The 16,303-nt window shown below is 41.5% G+C and overlaps 1 protein-coding gene across 1 annotated transcript; it reads left to right on the top strand.

Annotated features, from left to right (window-relative positions):
• The first annotated feature begins 1,210 nt into the window (after window positions 1-1,210).
• On the top strand, window positions 1,211-15,182 carry LOC137323366 (proteoglycan 4-like). Its single transcript, XM_067986853.1, has 6 exons — window positions 1,211-1,302; window positions 1,432-1,556; window positions 3,818-3,940; window positions 7,867-8,247; window positions 9,669-9,923; window positions 15,046-15,182. The coding sequence occupies exons 1-5, from the start codon at window positions 1,251-1,253 to the stop codon at window positions 9,909-9,911; spliced, it is 924 nt and encodes a 307-aa protein (XP_067842954.1). The 5' UTR covers window positions 1,211-1,250; the 3' UTR covers window positions 9,912-9,923; window positions 15,046-15,182.
• The last annotated feature ends 1,121 nt before the right edge of the window (window positions 15,183-16,303 follow it).

Raw genomic sequence — 16,303 nt, 5'->3', positions numbered from 1 at the left:
CTATGCACTTAGTGTATGCCTTTTTCTTTAGTTTCAATTTACCCTTATCTCTTTATTCATCCGTGGTGTTTCGTTATTGGCAAGTTTGTTCTTATTTTTAGCAGAATATATTTTTCCTGAACTCTATTGATCGCCTTTTCAAAATGATGATTCAGACTTAAACCTATACTTGGAGGCCATCTATTCATAAAAGCAGCCCAAAATCAATAGAATGGACTCAAATTCAACTGTAGAGCTGGAGGTCTAAAAGGAGGAAAATTGGCATGAAATTCTGCTGTGTAGGAGCATCATGGGTAATCAATGGGGCTTTTGACATCACAAGCGAAGTGGCATCATTGGTAAAATATAATGTATTTACTCTGGTTTTATGTGGAAACAGTAAAAGTGGTCAAACAAATGATCAAAATGCTTGCTGTAAATGGATACAACAATTTGGTTTGGGTCAGTGCCAGGAAAACTGAATGGGTAACACATCGGCTCTTTTTAAAGAATTCTCTGTTACACCCACACGGCATCATTGGTAATTGGACATAAACAAGGCTTTGAGGACAGAGACTATCTTCCCTTAACATAACTCACCAAAAGCTTTCTGAAAATCCAAGTATAATATCAGTCTCAATTGAACATGTCAACAATGTCTTCAAAAAACTTCACCAGGTTAGTTAAACATGGCCTCCCTCTCCTGAACGGTGACTGTTGCCTTTTTAAAAATATTCACCCAATACATCTGTCAAGCTTGTTTCAAAGACCACCCCTACAAATTACATGAAACTAACTGGTCTAAGATTCCAGGAGTGCCCTGTGACCCTTTGTTTAAATAATGTGGTTTATGCTCGTTGCTTTCCAATCTTCAAGAATGTCTCTTGAATTCAGTTATTAAATAGTTACGCATTTTGTGTGACAACTTATTGCCTCAATTGTGTCATGCAGTGCACCACAAAGAGTGTAGCAAAGTTTCACTACATTTACAAAATCACAACACAAACCATTATGAAAAGGGATGGTGAAAAATGGCATTTGCAGGAATTACTACAAATGATGCTTTTGGAAAGCATATAATTGCATGAACTGTGACACACCACAGGATGCAAAGGGAGACATGTTGGTGCAGATCTTGTGGTCTGATTACATCATTGTTCAGTAATTTACTATTACTTTCATGATCTAAAGTATATAAACACTGAATACAACCCAACAACAGACAGAAAGAAGGGAAAGCCAAGAGAACTGTCCACCACAGAACAGGCAAAATGAAGATCATTCTCTTCATTCTTGCTGCAGTCCAGAGTTTCTACTGTTCTGGTAAGCACTAATGCATTGTTTAAAATTATTATAATAACATTTCTTCTTTTGATGATCAGTTTGTGTTGGCTGACATTACCATGGGTCAGAAATGTATTGATCGGCAAATTGCTTTGCTTTTTGATCCAGGACAAACTTGTGAAAACTGTGGCTTTCCTGTGGTTATCGAGGCACTAAATGCTTCAGTTATAAAGCTGAATGAAATTTCTACCATTGACAACCTCCTCGCTGTGACCAAGCATAAAGTAGATGCAGTGAGTGTTACAAAACCTAACTGATTTACTTCTTTTGTCTCTGACGTAGAAATGAATTTTTACTAAAGGCATGAATTTCATTTGACGAGTTTGTTAAGGTTTTACTCTGAGGAATGATAACACTATCAAGAGTTAGAAAATAATTATATATAGAAAATAATTATATATAATTAGCGCCAAGTTGTGTTTTGCGAGTTCAGAACATGGCGAGTGAAGCACTGGGGCAATTGAAAATCAAAAACGGGACCTGCTAGGTGCACAGAACCTTCATTTGAATAAATTAATCTGGCCTTTAAATATTCCCGATGCACATTTCTTGCCCGCCATATTAGGAGTTTAGTAGACCGGTTAGCGCCCAAAAAACGAGCGCTGCATGGCCGAAGTTCTAAGCCAACATGTTGTACAAAAACTTGTCTCCCCACTGTTTGAAGTGATCAAATAATCAATATTTTATTAAAAATGGTGAGTAGTCTCAAGATTCTAAACATAGTGTCACGTGACCAATAGATTATAATCAGCCAGACGTAAAGTTATGGGACAGCACCCCCCACCCCCCATTGAAAACACAAAAATCCCATGTATCAGCCTTTTAAGCAAAAATCTTGTTACTGAGAAGCCAAGAAACTGTGCCCGATGGAAAAGTCTGCTGAGCGATAGTGTCACTTCCTTCTCCCATACTGAGCAATCTATTTACATGGATTTACATCTCAGTCTCCCCCCGCCACGCCCCCACCCCCACTCCCGATGAGCAATGTTTCAGCTCTTCCCCCCCCCTCCCCCCAGACAAGATTTCAGCTCCTTCCATCCCACTCCCAGGAAGATTTTGGCTCCTCTCCTCCTGATGAATAAGATTTAGGCCCTCCTCCACCCCCCCCGCCCCACAACATTGAACAAGATTTTGACCCCTTCTCACTGCCACTCGATGGTTCCATTTCCCATTCCAACCCACCCACTGGATATCAATTACGTCCCCCTAATGGCTGCATTTCCCTCTCACAGGCTACCCTTACCACTATTCATTTTTCCTTTTACAGTAACCCTCCGACTGCACATGTTACTTCAACTTTCAAAAAAAAGCAGTTGAATTTTGAAGCTAACTGATTACCTTACCTGTGTTTTATTGGCAGTTAGAAAAGGTCAGTGCTGATTTCTTGCATTTGTGAGACAGCAATTCTAATTTTTAACACCTGTGAGGCAGAGTGAGTGAGAGAAAGAGACAGAGAGAAACTGAGATTCAAATAGAGAGAAAGGCAGGCAAGCAGTTTCTTCATTCTAATTTGATTTCTTTCTTTTAGCAATAAAAGTGAATTCCAGACAAAGCCTCTGAGGAAAACAGATTAGAAGGAAGGGAGAGTACAAGGGGGAGGGTATGAGGGAAAATGGTTGAGGGTGGTGGCCTCTGGTCCCTGGGCACCAATCCTTGGGGGGAGCAAGTGTGAGTGGGGGAGATTTAAGGTATGAGTGACAGTGGAGTGAGGGGAGGGGTGGATACAGTGGGTAGTCCAAGAGTGAGGGGGGGTAGGAAGGGCAACAGGTAGTGGAAAGGCAAAGGGGTAGGAGATGCGATGTGACCAAGGGGGTGGGGAAGCATGTGTAATTGAGGAAGGTGGTGGGAAAGGAATTGCCGATGGCCACGTTTTTCCTGCATTCCTTACCCCAAATACAGCCTGCATCCATTAGTGGCTCCTTTCCCCATGGCACTATGCCATACTGCCCACCAAAAGAAAAGAAAAAGAGAGGGAAACAGATGAGGATGGAGGAAGAAGCAAAAATAAAAGAGTTAAGGTTAGAGAGCAGAAGAGGAGAGACAGAGAGTACTGGCAATACAAAGGCAGGTAAGAGGAGGGTTATATTCTCTGATTTACCGTGTGCAATGTGCAGGAGATTGATTAGCGTTATCATAAATCTTAACAAGTTAATAAATCAATGGGATATATTTTTGTCTTCACTGGACGGTAATCTGGCGGAATGAAAATCAGATGGATTCTGTAAAAGACGATCCCCAGATTAGTGCCCACGTGCTGAAAACAAAAATCTCCCCCAATATGTTCACCCACAAATCTGTGCTCAGCATACAACCTTCCCAAATCAAATGATAACCACAATAACTTCATACCTGCTTCCACTTTCTAACTATGATGCACGGGAAACTCAGAACATTTCTATCTGACACTGTATCATTATTTATAAGTATTATCTCAAACACTCGTCACTGTGTTTCCTTTAAATGACACAAATGTAATGCTATTTTTCTTTGATAGATTACTCCTTTAGGTGAACGCTTGCTCCAGGTAGACTTAACGTTTGATATCCAGGAAACTGTGTGTCTTAAAGATGACGTAAATGATTCGGCAAAATGTCAGCTGAAACCTTTCCCAGATGCTGTGAGTATTAAAGTTTCTCACTTGCTTCTCTGTTGTAATGAAACCTTAGACTGAAGGCTTTAGTGCAGTGTTGTTCAATCTAAATTGCTGACTAGCCAAATTAACCCTTATTAAAGTCACAAATGACTTCCTATGTGACTGTGACCATGGTAAAATATCTCTCCTCATCCTTCTAGACTTGTTGACCGCACCATCCTCCTCCAACGTCTCTCGTCTGGAGTCCCCCAAGGATCTATCCTTGGCCCCCTCCTATTTCTCATCTACATGCTGCCCCTCAGTGGCATCATCTGAAGACACGTCAGGTTCCACATGTACGCTGACGATACCCAGCTCTACCTCACCACCACCTCTCTCGACTCCTCCACTGTCTCTGATTTGTCACACTGCTTGTCCGATATCGAGTACTGGATGATCAAATATTTCTCCACCACAAACTCCATTCCCTAGCAACTGACTCCATCACTCTCCACTGACTCTATCCCTCTCCCTGGCCTCTGTCTGTGGCTGAACCAGACTATTTGCAACCTTGGTGTCCTATTTGACCCTGAGATGAGCTCCCGACCACATATCAGTTCCATCACCAAGACGTCCGTAATATCGCCTGTATCCGTCCCTGCCTCAGCTCATCTGCTGCTGAAACCCTCATCCATGCCTTTGTTACCTCTAGACTTGATTATTCCAATGCTCTCCTAGCTGGCCTCCCATCTTGCATCCTCCAATAAACTTGATTTCAACCAAAACTCTGCTGCCCGTAACCTAACTTACACCATGTCCCGTTCACCCATCACCCCTGTGCTTGCTGACCTACATTGTCTCCCGGTCCACGAATGCCTTATTAAAATTCTCATCCTTGTTTCAAATCCCTCCATAGCCTCGCCCCTCCCTATCTCTGTAACCTCCTCCAGCCCTACAACCCTCTGAGGTCTCAATGCTCCTGAGATACTTGCCTCTTGCGCATCCCTAATTTTAATCGCTCCACCATTGGTGGCCGTGTCTTCAGCTGCCTAGGCCCTAAGCTCTGGAAATCCCTCCCTAAACCTCTCTACCTCTCTCTCCTAAACCTACCTCTTTGACCAAGCTTTTGGTCACCTGTCCTAATATCTCCTTATGTATTTCGGTGTCAAATTTTGTTTGATAATGCTCCTGTGAAGCACCTTGGGACATTTTACTACGTTAAAGGCACCATATAAATGCAAGCTGTTGTTGTTTAAATAATTGACAATTTTCTGTTATTGAAGGAGACTATTTTCTCCTATCTCCTCATGTTTGAAAGCATTCTACAGAAATTGTGGTGTACAATTAGAGGCCGTGCCTATGTTGTACATTGGATGTTCCAGTCTCCATGTTACTCTGTAATCATGTTGAGAAAGAGCCTTTCTTTCTTCCTATCTCCCCCAATAATGATATCTTGATCTCTATGCCACCTTCTTTAGTGACTCATCCAAAACTCAATCACCCATATCCTGTACTAAGTCCCAGTCACCTATCACCACTGTTTTCACTGACCTCCATATGCCTCCCATTCCCTAGTACACTGGTTTTAAAAACCTCATCTTGGGGCACACAAGAAGTGATATTGTAGGCATGGGAGGAGAAACCATGGCAGGAGGTATGCTGGCTACATCCAGAATCATTCTGTCCCTGCCTACTTCTCCAGGGGTGGTATTCCTAAGCAAGTTCACATGTTTTGTGAACTTGAGCATAAAATATGAACTTCCAACATTTTAAAATCCCACAGTTGGCATTTTTAATGGGCATTTGCGGTTCTGAGGATGGGTTTATATCTGAAATGTCAACTGACCCATGTTTCTTGATGGATGCTGCCTGACCTGCTGGGTGTCTCCAGCAGTTTCTGTTTTTTTTCAGAATTGCAACATCTACAGTATTTTGCTTTTTGAGGGTTAGTTTCCTTGTGTGTGTGTGTGTCCATGTGTGTGTGTGTGTGTATGTATATCTATCTGTTCATGTGTATCTATGTGTTCATGTGTCTGTGTCTCTCTGATGATACCAGGGATGAGCAATTATAATTATGAGGAGAGATTTGAGATACTGGGACTATTTCCACTGGAGCTAAGAGGAGATTTAATAGAGAGTCTTGAAATTATATAAGATTTTTGTAGAATGAATAGGGAAAGACTATTTTCTTTGGTTTGGGGACTCAATGACGAGGGATTATCAATATAAAACTTTCCACTAAGATAGTGAGGAGAGAGATTAGAAGGTTATGCAGAGAGTTGTCAGAGCAAGGAATGCTTTGCCACAGGGAATAGTTCAGGCAGAGATCATTGCATCTTTTAAGGTAAGAGTAGATAAACATTTGAAACAGAGAAAGATAGAGGGCAATGGGGGGAGAGCAGGACAATGAAATTAGTTTTAAATTGCTCTAGTAAAGAGCTGGCACAGACACGATGGGCCTAATGGTCTCCTTCCGTGCCTCTTTCTATGGTTCTATGGTATGTGCTATAATGCACTGTAACTCCAATGAGTAATAAATAATCCGTTGCAAGTAAAAGATTTCTTTCCATTAACTTTATTTTTGCAAACTAAGAACAATAAATAGGCTTCAAAAGAAGTGATGCACCACATATTTTACTACAACGTAGTAAAACAAGGAGTGCTAGAAAAGTACACAGGCGTGTCATGCATTGAGCTGCTGGGATACGGTAAGGGGGCAGGCAGTCATTCAACATGGGCATGTAACACTGTGGAATGTCATGGTAAGTAACCTTCAACCTTATCCAACATACAGAAAACTCAACTGCTTGACAAGAGGTTTGAGGGCAGTAGTCCAGAAAGGGGGGTGTTTATTGTTTTGTTTGATTGGTTGCCATCCTTTATCTGGAATTGTGAATTGTTTTTTTGCTCTGATTGGTTTGATTAAGGAAATTGTTGATCCTGTAAACAGCTTAAAAAATACCCAGGAAGATTTGGATATTTAACTAGAATTCCCTATGGCAGTCACGGATCTATTATCACTTCTCAAGCATGCTTTCTTAACATTTCATAAAATTAATTCAACCAACCTGTAATAATTCAGATATACTGGCTAAAATATCAAGTCAAATCAGAAAGAATGGCACCACAAGTGGGCGCAATTCATGAAACTGAAAAAGATTTTACTTTGTGAAAGAATGCTGCAACTTTATCTGTAACTCTTCGTAGAACAGCCCCAGAACAGAGCCTGCTTTTCTCATTAACAATTCCTGCAACTTGTGAATGAATGATTTCTTTGAAACAAGCTCCCTGTTATCTCTTAGTGGTTATAAAAGTTGAAGTGCTGGTGTATTATCCCATAGAAAAGGTTCAACAGTGAGGGGCTTGGTTCTGCTCTGTGAATATTAAGTGGTTCTGAGTGTCCCCAACCCTGCTCGCTCAGTGGCCTTGCTTTTCTGATCCCGACAGATTGGTCCGGTGATCAATTCCATTAAGCAAGGCAGCTCTTTTATTTTTGACCCTCCCCCTTCCACTCCTTTAGCAATGCTGGACATAACAATGCAACAGCATTCCTGATGCCCAGTGTTGTTAAGGTTTTAACGATGGAAAATACGTCAGATGACATAGTCCCACCTCTCATCTATAATTTGGCTTTTGCTAGGCCTGCCGTTCTCCCAACAGAAAATCCCGGGTGTGGCAATGGAGCTCAGGGGGCTGAAAACAAATGATGCAGAGTCGGTCTCCCTCATTGAGCAGCTTGTAAAGTCGCCCTCACTGTAGAACTTATCACAATAATGTGCAATGCATCATTCACCCTGACAATGAAACAATGACCTGTGTTAATAATAACCCTTGATGTTTACAGTATCCTGATGCTCACGCCTGTGACCATTAGTTCAATATTCCACTGTTGATGTCCACTCGCTATTACAAAATCTGCATTGTTTTGGAACACTATCAATGAATTAATATACCACTCTTTATATCTGTAGGAAACTGCTACTTGCATGAGCTGGGTCACATTTGAAGCTGGTGTGATCAAGAATGTTGAACTACAATGTATGAGCACAAACTTGACAACACCCATAGCACCCGTAACCAGTGAACCATCAACGCCAACTCCAGCACCAATATCAACGCCAACTCCAGCACCAATATCAACGCCAACTCCAGCACCAATATCAACACCAACTCCAGCACCAATATCAACACCAACTCCAGCACCAATAACAACGCCAACTCCAGCACCAATAACAACGCCAACTCCAGCACCAATAACAATGACAATGCCAACATCAACGACAACTCAAACACCATCATCAACAAAATCATCATCAGAAAGCAGTGAATCATCAGAGGAAGACAGAAGAAGGGTAATCATTTTTGTTGTGAATTTAATGTTAAATGAAATAATTGCCTGGAATTTCCTGAAAACCCACACCGTAAGTATGGCATAATACCGGTTTTCAGCACATAAGATCGAGCAAATTAGGGTGTCAATAACTTCTTCCGACTGAGATTTACAATGTATTTTCTATATCTTTGAACGCATCTTCATGGCATCTGAATGATTCGTTTAAAAAATTGATAAACTTCTTGATTGCATTTTCTTAAATATGCTCTGCCTAATATGCTTAAAAGATGCTTTGATTGCTTCAAACCTTAATTTTCATGCATGAAGAGAGACATAAAGAAGGAACATGCAGTAATTTCAAACTTTCCTGGGGCTCCCAATTGTTTACGTTGATTTCGCTGGGTTTTACATTCTGACGTATGCCAATGAGACCATCAGAGAATTGCAACATAACTCGCCGACGGGAAGATCACCCTAAATTTCGGCTTAACTTGGCCTTTCAGGAAATTCTGGCCTAAATCATTTGGAAATCACAACCTGAGGAAATAGTGGGCGGAACTATCTAAGTCCCCTTGCATGCAGTAGGTGACTTGCCAGAAAATTATTGGTGAACTGCCTGCGATTTTCCTCCCACTAATGTCAATGGACAGAATATTGCCGGCAATACACCCATGATTTTCCGATAAGCTGCTCAGACTGTATGAGGCCCAGGCAGTGCCGAGAGGCCTCAAAAAACTCAGCCCCATTTCTGTAAATTGCCAGAGAGACACAGGATGGATTCTTATATAAAACTGGCAGAGGACCACAATGATCATATGACTCATGACAGCAATTAGCATCTTCTCAAACCAAATGACTGTGATTGGTTAACCCCCAGTGCACACTACTTCTTTTAGCAAATGTAGCAGCCAACTTGCTCGTGACAAGGTCCCACAAATAGAAAACGAGATAAATGAGCAATGAATCTGCTTTGGTGGTGCTGGTTGAGGGAGCAGATGTTGGCCAAGAGAGCTCCCTGCTCTTCTTCGGATAATGCTTTGGGATCTTGTATGTCCATCTACATGAGCAGACACGGTCTCAGTTTTACATCTCATCAAAAGAATGGCATCACCAACAATACAGCACTCCCTCAGCACCACACTGAAATGTTAGGCTAGATTATATGCTCATGTCTTGCAATGGGGATTGATCCCATGATCATTTGGCTCAGAGGAAGGAGCTCTATTACTGAACCAGGCTGACATACTTCTAACTGATGCGGATTTAAACCTGTCTATGGTGACACTGAAGTGAAGCCTAAAATCTGACTGCAAATAAGACCTGAGTGGTTAGTACAGATGGGGATTCTTCAGAAATTTAATATTAACATTCTGTTCTAAAAAACTGTATGTATAAAGAAAATTCTGTTTTCTTTGGACTGAATTATGCATTTTAATTTAGAAACACTGCAAATATGGAAGACATCAACATTGCAGGAAGAAACAACATGGGTCAAAAGGAAAAACACGTGATTGCAACAGAAGCAAGCATAACTCAAAACGAGGGAAGCACAGCTCAGTAGGAAGAAAGCCCAACTGGATAGGAGAAAGGTACAACCCTGGAAGAGGAATATATGGCCATAACTCACGAGCAGGAAGGTACAACCACAAATCGCAAGGCAAAAGGAACAACTGGAGAGGGTAAAATACAGATTTAGTAAGTATCACCAGATACTTTTTGAAGAGTAAATTCTCCTTATTTTTGTCCCATTTCTGTGGTCAAAGAATTAAATAAAATTACAACATATAAATAGGCCGTTTGTATATGTTAGTGTTAAGAACATAGGAACATAAGAAATAGGAGCAGGAGTAGGCCATACGGCCCCTCAAGCCTGATGCACCATTCAATCAGATCATGGCTGATCTTCTACTTCAACTCCACTTTCCCACATGATCCCCATATCCCATGATTCCTCTAGAGTCCAAAAGTCTATCAATCTCTGCCTTTAATATACTCAATGACTGAGCATCCAAAGCCATCTGGGGTAGAGAATTCCAAAGATTCACAACCCTATGAGTGAAGAAATTTTTCCTCATCTCAGTCCTAAATGGCCAACCCGTTATTTTGAGACTATGTCCCCTAGTTCTAGACTCTCTAGCCAGAGGAACCAGCCTCTCAGCATCTACCCTGTCAAGTCCTCTCAGAATGTTTCAATAAGATCACCTCTCATTCTTCTAAACTCCAGAGAATATAGGCCCATTCTACTCAACCTCTCCTCATAGGACCACCCTCCCATCCCAGGAATAAATCTAGTGAACCTTCATTGCACCGCCTCCAAGGCAAGCATATCCTTCCTTAGATAAGGAGGCCAAAACTGTACACATTACTCCAGGTGTGGTCTCACCAAAGCCCTGTAGAATTGCAACAAGACTTCCTTACTCTTGTACGCCAACCCCCTTGCGATAAAGGCCAACATACCATTTGCCATCCTGATTGCTTGCTGTACCTGCATGTTAACTTTCTGTGTTTCATGTACAAGTGCACCCAAATCCCTTACTACACCAAAATTTAATAGTTTCTCACCATTTAAAAAAAATTCTGTTTTTATATTCTTCCTACCAAAGTGAATAACCTCACATTTCCTCACATTATACTCCATCTGCCATCTTCTTGCCCACACACTTAACCAGTCTATATCACTTTGCAGACTCCTTGTGTCCTCCTCACACCTTACTTTCCCACCTAGCTTTGTATCGTCAGCAAACTTGGATACATCACACTTGGTCCCTTCATCTAAGTCATTAATATAGATTATAAATAGCTGAGGCCCAAGCACTGATCCTTGCGGCACCCCATTAGTTACAGCCTGCCAACCTGAAAATGACCTGTTTATTCCTACTTTCTGTTTTCTGTCCGTTAACCAGTCCTCTATTCATACTAATATATTACCCCCAACCCCATGAGCCCTTACCTTGTGTAACAATCTGTCGTGTGGCACCTTATCAATGCCTTTTGAAAATCCACCGGTTCCCCTTTGTCTACCCTACTAGTTACATCCTCAAAAAACTCTTAATAGATTTGGCAAACATGATTTCCCTTTCATAAAACCATGTTGACTCTGCATAATCATATTATGATTTTCTAAATGTCCTGTTAATAAGTCCTTAATAATAGATTTCAGCATTTTCCCTACTACTGATGTCAGGCTAATTGGCCTGTACTTCCCTGTTTTCTCTCTCCCTCCTTTCTTGAATAGCGGGGTTACATTTGCTACCTTCCATTCCGCTGGGACCATTCTAGAAACTAGGGAATTCTGGAAGATCAAAACCAATGCATTCACTATCTCTGCAGCCACCTCTTTTAGAACCCTAGGATGTAGACCATCAGGTCGAGGGGATTTGTCGGTTTTTAGTCCCTTTAATTTCTCCAGTACTTTTTCTTTACTAATATTAATCACATTAAGTTCCTCACTCTCATTAGACCCTTAGTTCCCCACTATACCTGGTATGTTTTTTGTGTCTTCTACTGTGAAGACAAATATAAAATATTTGTTTAATCTCTCTGCCATTTCCTTATTCCCTGGTTATAATTTCTTCTCTCTGATCCTTTAAGGGACCCACGTTTACTTTTGCTACTCCCTTCCTTTTTACATACTTGTAGAAGTTCTTACAATCTGTTTTTATATTTCCTGCTAGTTTACTTTCATATTCTATTTTCTCCCTCTATCAAATTTTTGGTCATCCTTTGCTATTTCTAAAACTCTCCCAATCCTCAGGCTTAGTACTCTTCTTGGCAACATTATAAGCCTCTTCTTTTAATCTAATACTATCCTTAACTTCTTTAGTTAAACACGGATGGATTACTTTTCCCGTGGAGTTTTTATTTCTCAATGAAATGTATATTTGTTGAGAATTATGAAATATTTCTTTAAATGTTCTCCATTGCTTAGCTACAATCATATCTTCTAATCTAATTTCCCAATCTACCTTAGCCAACTCACCCCTCATACCTATGAAATTGGCTTTATTTAAGTTTAAGAGTCTAGTTTTGAACTTATGTATGTCACTCTCAAACTCAATGTGAATTTTTTTTTTATTTGTTCATGGGATGTGGGCGTCGCTGGCAAGGCCAGCATTTATTGCCCATCTCTAATTGCCCTTGAGAAGGTGGTGATGAGCTGCTATTCTTGAATAACTGAGCGGCTTGCTAGGCCATTTCAGAGGGTGATTAAGAATCAACCACTTTGCTGTGGGTCTGGAGGCCAGGTTTCCCTCCTTAAAGGACATTAGTGAACCAGATAGGTTTTTACAACAATCTATTCCCCAGCTGCCATGGTGGGATTTGAACTTATGACTCGGGATTATTAGTCTGAGCCTCTGGATTATTAGTCCAGTAACATAACCACTATGCTACCGTTCCCTAGCTACTGTTAGGGGGCCTATAAATTACTCCCACCAGTGTTTTCCACCCCTTGTTATTTCTTATCTCCACCCATAGTGATTCTATTTCCTGATCATCCGAGCCAGGATCCTTTCTCACTGCTGTCCTTATGTCATCCTTTATTATCAGGGATACCCCCACTCCTTTTCCATTTTGTCTGTCTTTTCAAAAAGTCAACTGCCCTGGAATATTTAGTTCCTAACCATGGTCACCTTGCAACCACGTCTCAGTAATGGCTACTAGATCAAACCCATTTATTTCTATTTTGCCATTATTTTGTCTATCTTGTTATGAATGCTTTCAGATAACGGCCTTTAATTTTAACTTTTTACTATTTTTCCCTGATTTGACCTTATTCACTGATGCACTATTAATGTTAAACTCTCTGATCCTTCCTGTTGCACTCTGCTTATCTTTACCCAAGTCGCTACTCTGCGGTATTGTTAGAAACTGGATCGCCCGGTGGTGAAGGATAGAATACTAAAGCCTGGTCTTCAGTTGCTACCAAGTCTTTATTCACAGAGCTCCACATTACACCCACGCCACACCCCAGATTAGCTCTCTTATTAATGGATACAAGAGAATTCTCAATTGATATGCACCACCTGAATACAATTAACACTCATTGATATAAGTCACATGGATACACTGAACACAATGGCCTTGACTTTTCTTTTTAGGTTTATAAATTTCTTCTCACCTGAACCTCCTCCTTGCTCCCCACTTTTTAGTTTAAAGCCCTGTCTACAGTATTCAATTCTCCTGGCTATGGTCCCAGCCTGGTTTAAGTGGAGCCTGTCACAATGGAAAAGCTAGCTCCCTCTTTCCCCTGGACTGGTTTATCCTCCACATGAGCAGTGGTCCTAATCCCAGGTGTCCAGCCAGTTCCCATGTCCCTTTATCCTCCTTTCCTTCAGCCACCTACCTAACCTACTCTTAAATGTTGATATGGTCTATTGTGATGGTTTCGTTTTAAGTAATGTTACAGATTTGTATTTTTCCGTGCTATTTATTATCTTATATATCTCTATTTGGTCACCTCTCAGATGGCTGCTTCAAGGCTGAAAAGCTCAAATTTCTCCAGTCTTTCACTATAATTCAAGTATGCCAGGGTACAAGCTGTAAGAATGATTGGGGACAATGATAACCCCTCCGCCCCAGGACAGGTGGAATAGGATCGAGCGGGGGGTGGGGCGGGGAGTTAAATTGTCAATTTTGCGTACGCTGACCCCGAACCCGTTACGAATGCGCCTGCTTCTGTTTTAACCGTGGCAGGTTTTGGAGCGTCCGGGTAACCCGCTCTGGAGAGGCGGGTTCGTAATTATAATATTTAAATGAGGCTCCGTTCCTGATATTTTGGCAGCGATTTAAATATAACGCTGGCCAGCCAGTTTTTCTAGGGCTCAGGAAATCCGGCAGCTAAAGGGAGGTGGGACCAGCAGGATCCAGCTGGTAAGTACTTTTTAGAGCACTACTCATGGGCCAGGAGATGAAGGAGTGCTCCCCCCAGCCCCACAAACAAACCTTCTACCGCGATCGGATGACCCTCCACACTCGCTCGCTCCCTCCCGATTGCCGGTCCGACCCCCACCCCCCCCACCAACCTGCAATGTTTCTCAGTCTATCCTCCCTCCCGATTGCTGGTCTGCACCCACCCACCAACCCACTATGTTTCCACGTCCTCCCTCCCTCCTGATTGCCAGTCCGACTCCCCCCACCACCCCGTGATGATTCCCCTTTGGGGAGGGTCCCAGGCTGCGGCCTTCTACCACTGGCTTTGCCGCTCAGCTGCCGGCCGAGCGGCAAATCTGGCCGGCTGCTACGCGGGAAACGGAGTAAAAAAATGATATTGAGGTCCTGCCATTAAATTCACTAGGACCCCCACGTTCCCGGCATTTCCGCATTTCAACCCTGCAAACACACTCCCCCACTCCCTTTCTGCCTCTCTAGAAATATCGAGGCCATTGAATGCGATGAAGTATTCCTAGCATTTGTGTATATTGGAGGACTTGATCAATCTTTGAGGATAAAATCAATTCTCCCTATGTCTTTTAAACTCCCCTTCATTCATGCAGCTGTGTGTGAACAGAGTTACAAACGGTCCATGTAACTGTGCTTAGTTATCACAGTAACAGCAAGTGACTCTTCCAGAATTAAACGATTAACCCAAAGGTGGCACCATAAATATCCCGTGGGAAACGCACATCCTTTCCGATATCAGCCCCGTTCTACACATGCTCCAAGTCAAACAGTCACTTTCATTTTACTGAGGAGAGATTTTCGGCTCATTCACTAACTGAATAATGTTTATCAAAAACCTCTTAGAAAAGTGGTTACTAATATTCAGCAGAAAATATTGGAACGTGTTACTGAATTAGTTTTGTTGATTAAATTACAGATGTTATAAGAAAACTGAAGAGCGGACGGAAATATCGGGGCAAAGGAAGGTGGTAAACATGAGGAAAATACCACATGGCTTAAACTGTTTAATTTTAAAGCATTATGTTTCACAATTAAATATAAGAAAGTAGTTTACCATTGAATCGTTAGTATTTTATACTATAGCTTATTATACTGGTGTTTGTGATATCATCACTGCTCAGCAATACACCAACTAACTAAATCATGTGATACATTCCATACCAGACCTCAAAGTGAACCGGGATAATAAACAGAACATTGCTGTCGAATTACTGTATCACTGGGGCTCTTTCAGTTCTGGGAAACAATATGAGAAATAACTCACACCCAGGACATTAACCAACTGGGAGATTTCACATCCACAACGGAGCTCCCACAATACACATCAGATTAATAAAATAAAATGGAATGCCTTCCTTCATGTGCTGTCAGTTAAATCAGTGGTGAGTTATCACAAAGTCCAGCTCTCAATCTGCTCCATGTTCATGAGAAGTTTCATTGGTTCAGTGAGAGCCAAGGATGAGGATATTTTCTGCAAATTAAAAATGATTAGAACCCGGGTGAAATTAAAAAAAGGAGATTGGGAAAACAAAGAGAGGGCATGAAAAAATACTGACAAGTAAAATCAAGGAAAACCCAAAGATCTTTTATAAATACATAAAGAGCAAGAGGATAACAAAGGAAAGAGTAGGGCCGATTAGAGACCAAAAAGGTAACCTATGTGTGGAGGCGGAAGATATGGGTATGGTTCTTAATGAATTCTTTGCATCTGTCTTCACAAAAGATGGGAACGATGCAGACATTGTAGTTAAGGAGGAGGAGTGTGAAATATTGGATGGAATAAACATAGTGAGAGAGGAAGTATTGAGGGGTTTAGCATCTTTGAAAGTAGATAAATCACCAGGCCTGGATGAAATGTATCCCAGGCTGTTAAGAGAAGCGAGGGAGGAAATAACGGAGGCTCTGACCATCATTTTCCAATTTTCTCTTGCTACAGGCGTGGTGCCGGAGGATTGGAGGACTGCTAATGTTGTACAGTTCTTTAAAAAGGGAGAAAAAGATAGACCAAATAATTACAGGCCAGTCAGCCTTACCCCAGTGGTGGGCAAATTATTGGAAACAATTCTGAGGGACGGTATAAATCGTCATTTGGAAAGGCACGGATTAGTCAAGGACAGTCAGCATGGATTTGTCAAAGGAAGGTCATGTCTGACTAACTTGATTGAATTTTTTGA

The sequence above is a fragment of the Heptranchias perlo genome, chromosome 7, assembly GCF_035084215.1.
Source record: "Heptranchias perlo isolate sHepPer1 chromosome 7, sHepPer1.hap1, whole genome shotgun sequence".
In the NCBI taxonomy this organism is placed as follows: domain Eukaryota; kingdom Metazoa; phylum Chordata; class Chondrichthyes; order Hexanchiformes; family Hexanchidae; genus Heptranchias; species Heptranchias perlo.
This window is presented reverse-complemented; position numbering and strand designations above follow the sequence as displayed.

What these genes read in the sequence shown, in the direction of transcription:
- LOC137323366 (XM_067986853.1), top strand. Translation starts at nt 1,251, where the DNA reads ATGAAGATCATTCTCTTCATTCTTGCTGCAGTCCAGAGTTTCTACTGT. An exon ending in TGAAACCTTTCCCAGATGCT is followed by an intron (nt 3,941 to 7,866) that starts GTGAGTATTAAA and finishes TTATATCTGTAG; the next exon opens with GAAACTGCTACTTGCATGAG. An exon ending in CAGAGGAAGACAGAAGAAGG is followed by an intron (nt 8,248 to 9,668) that starts GTAATCATTTTT and finishes ATTTTAATTTAG; the next exon opens with AAACACTGCAAATATGGAAG.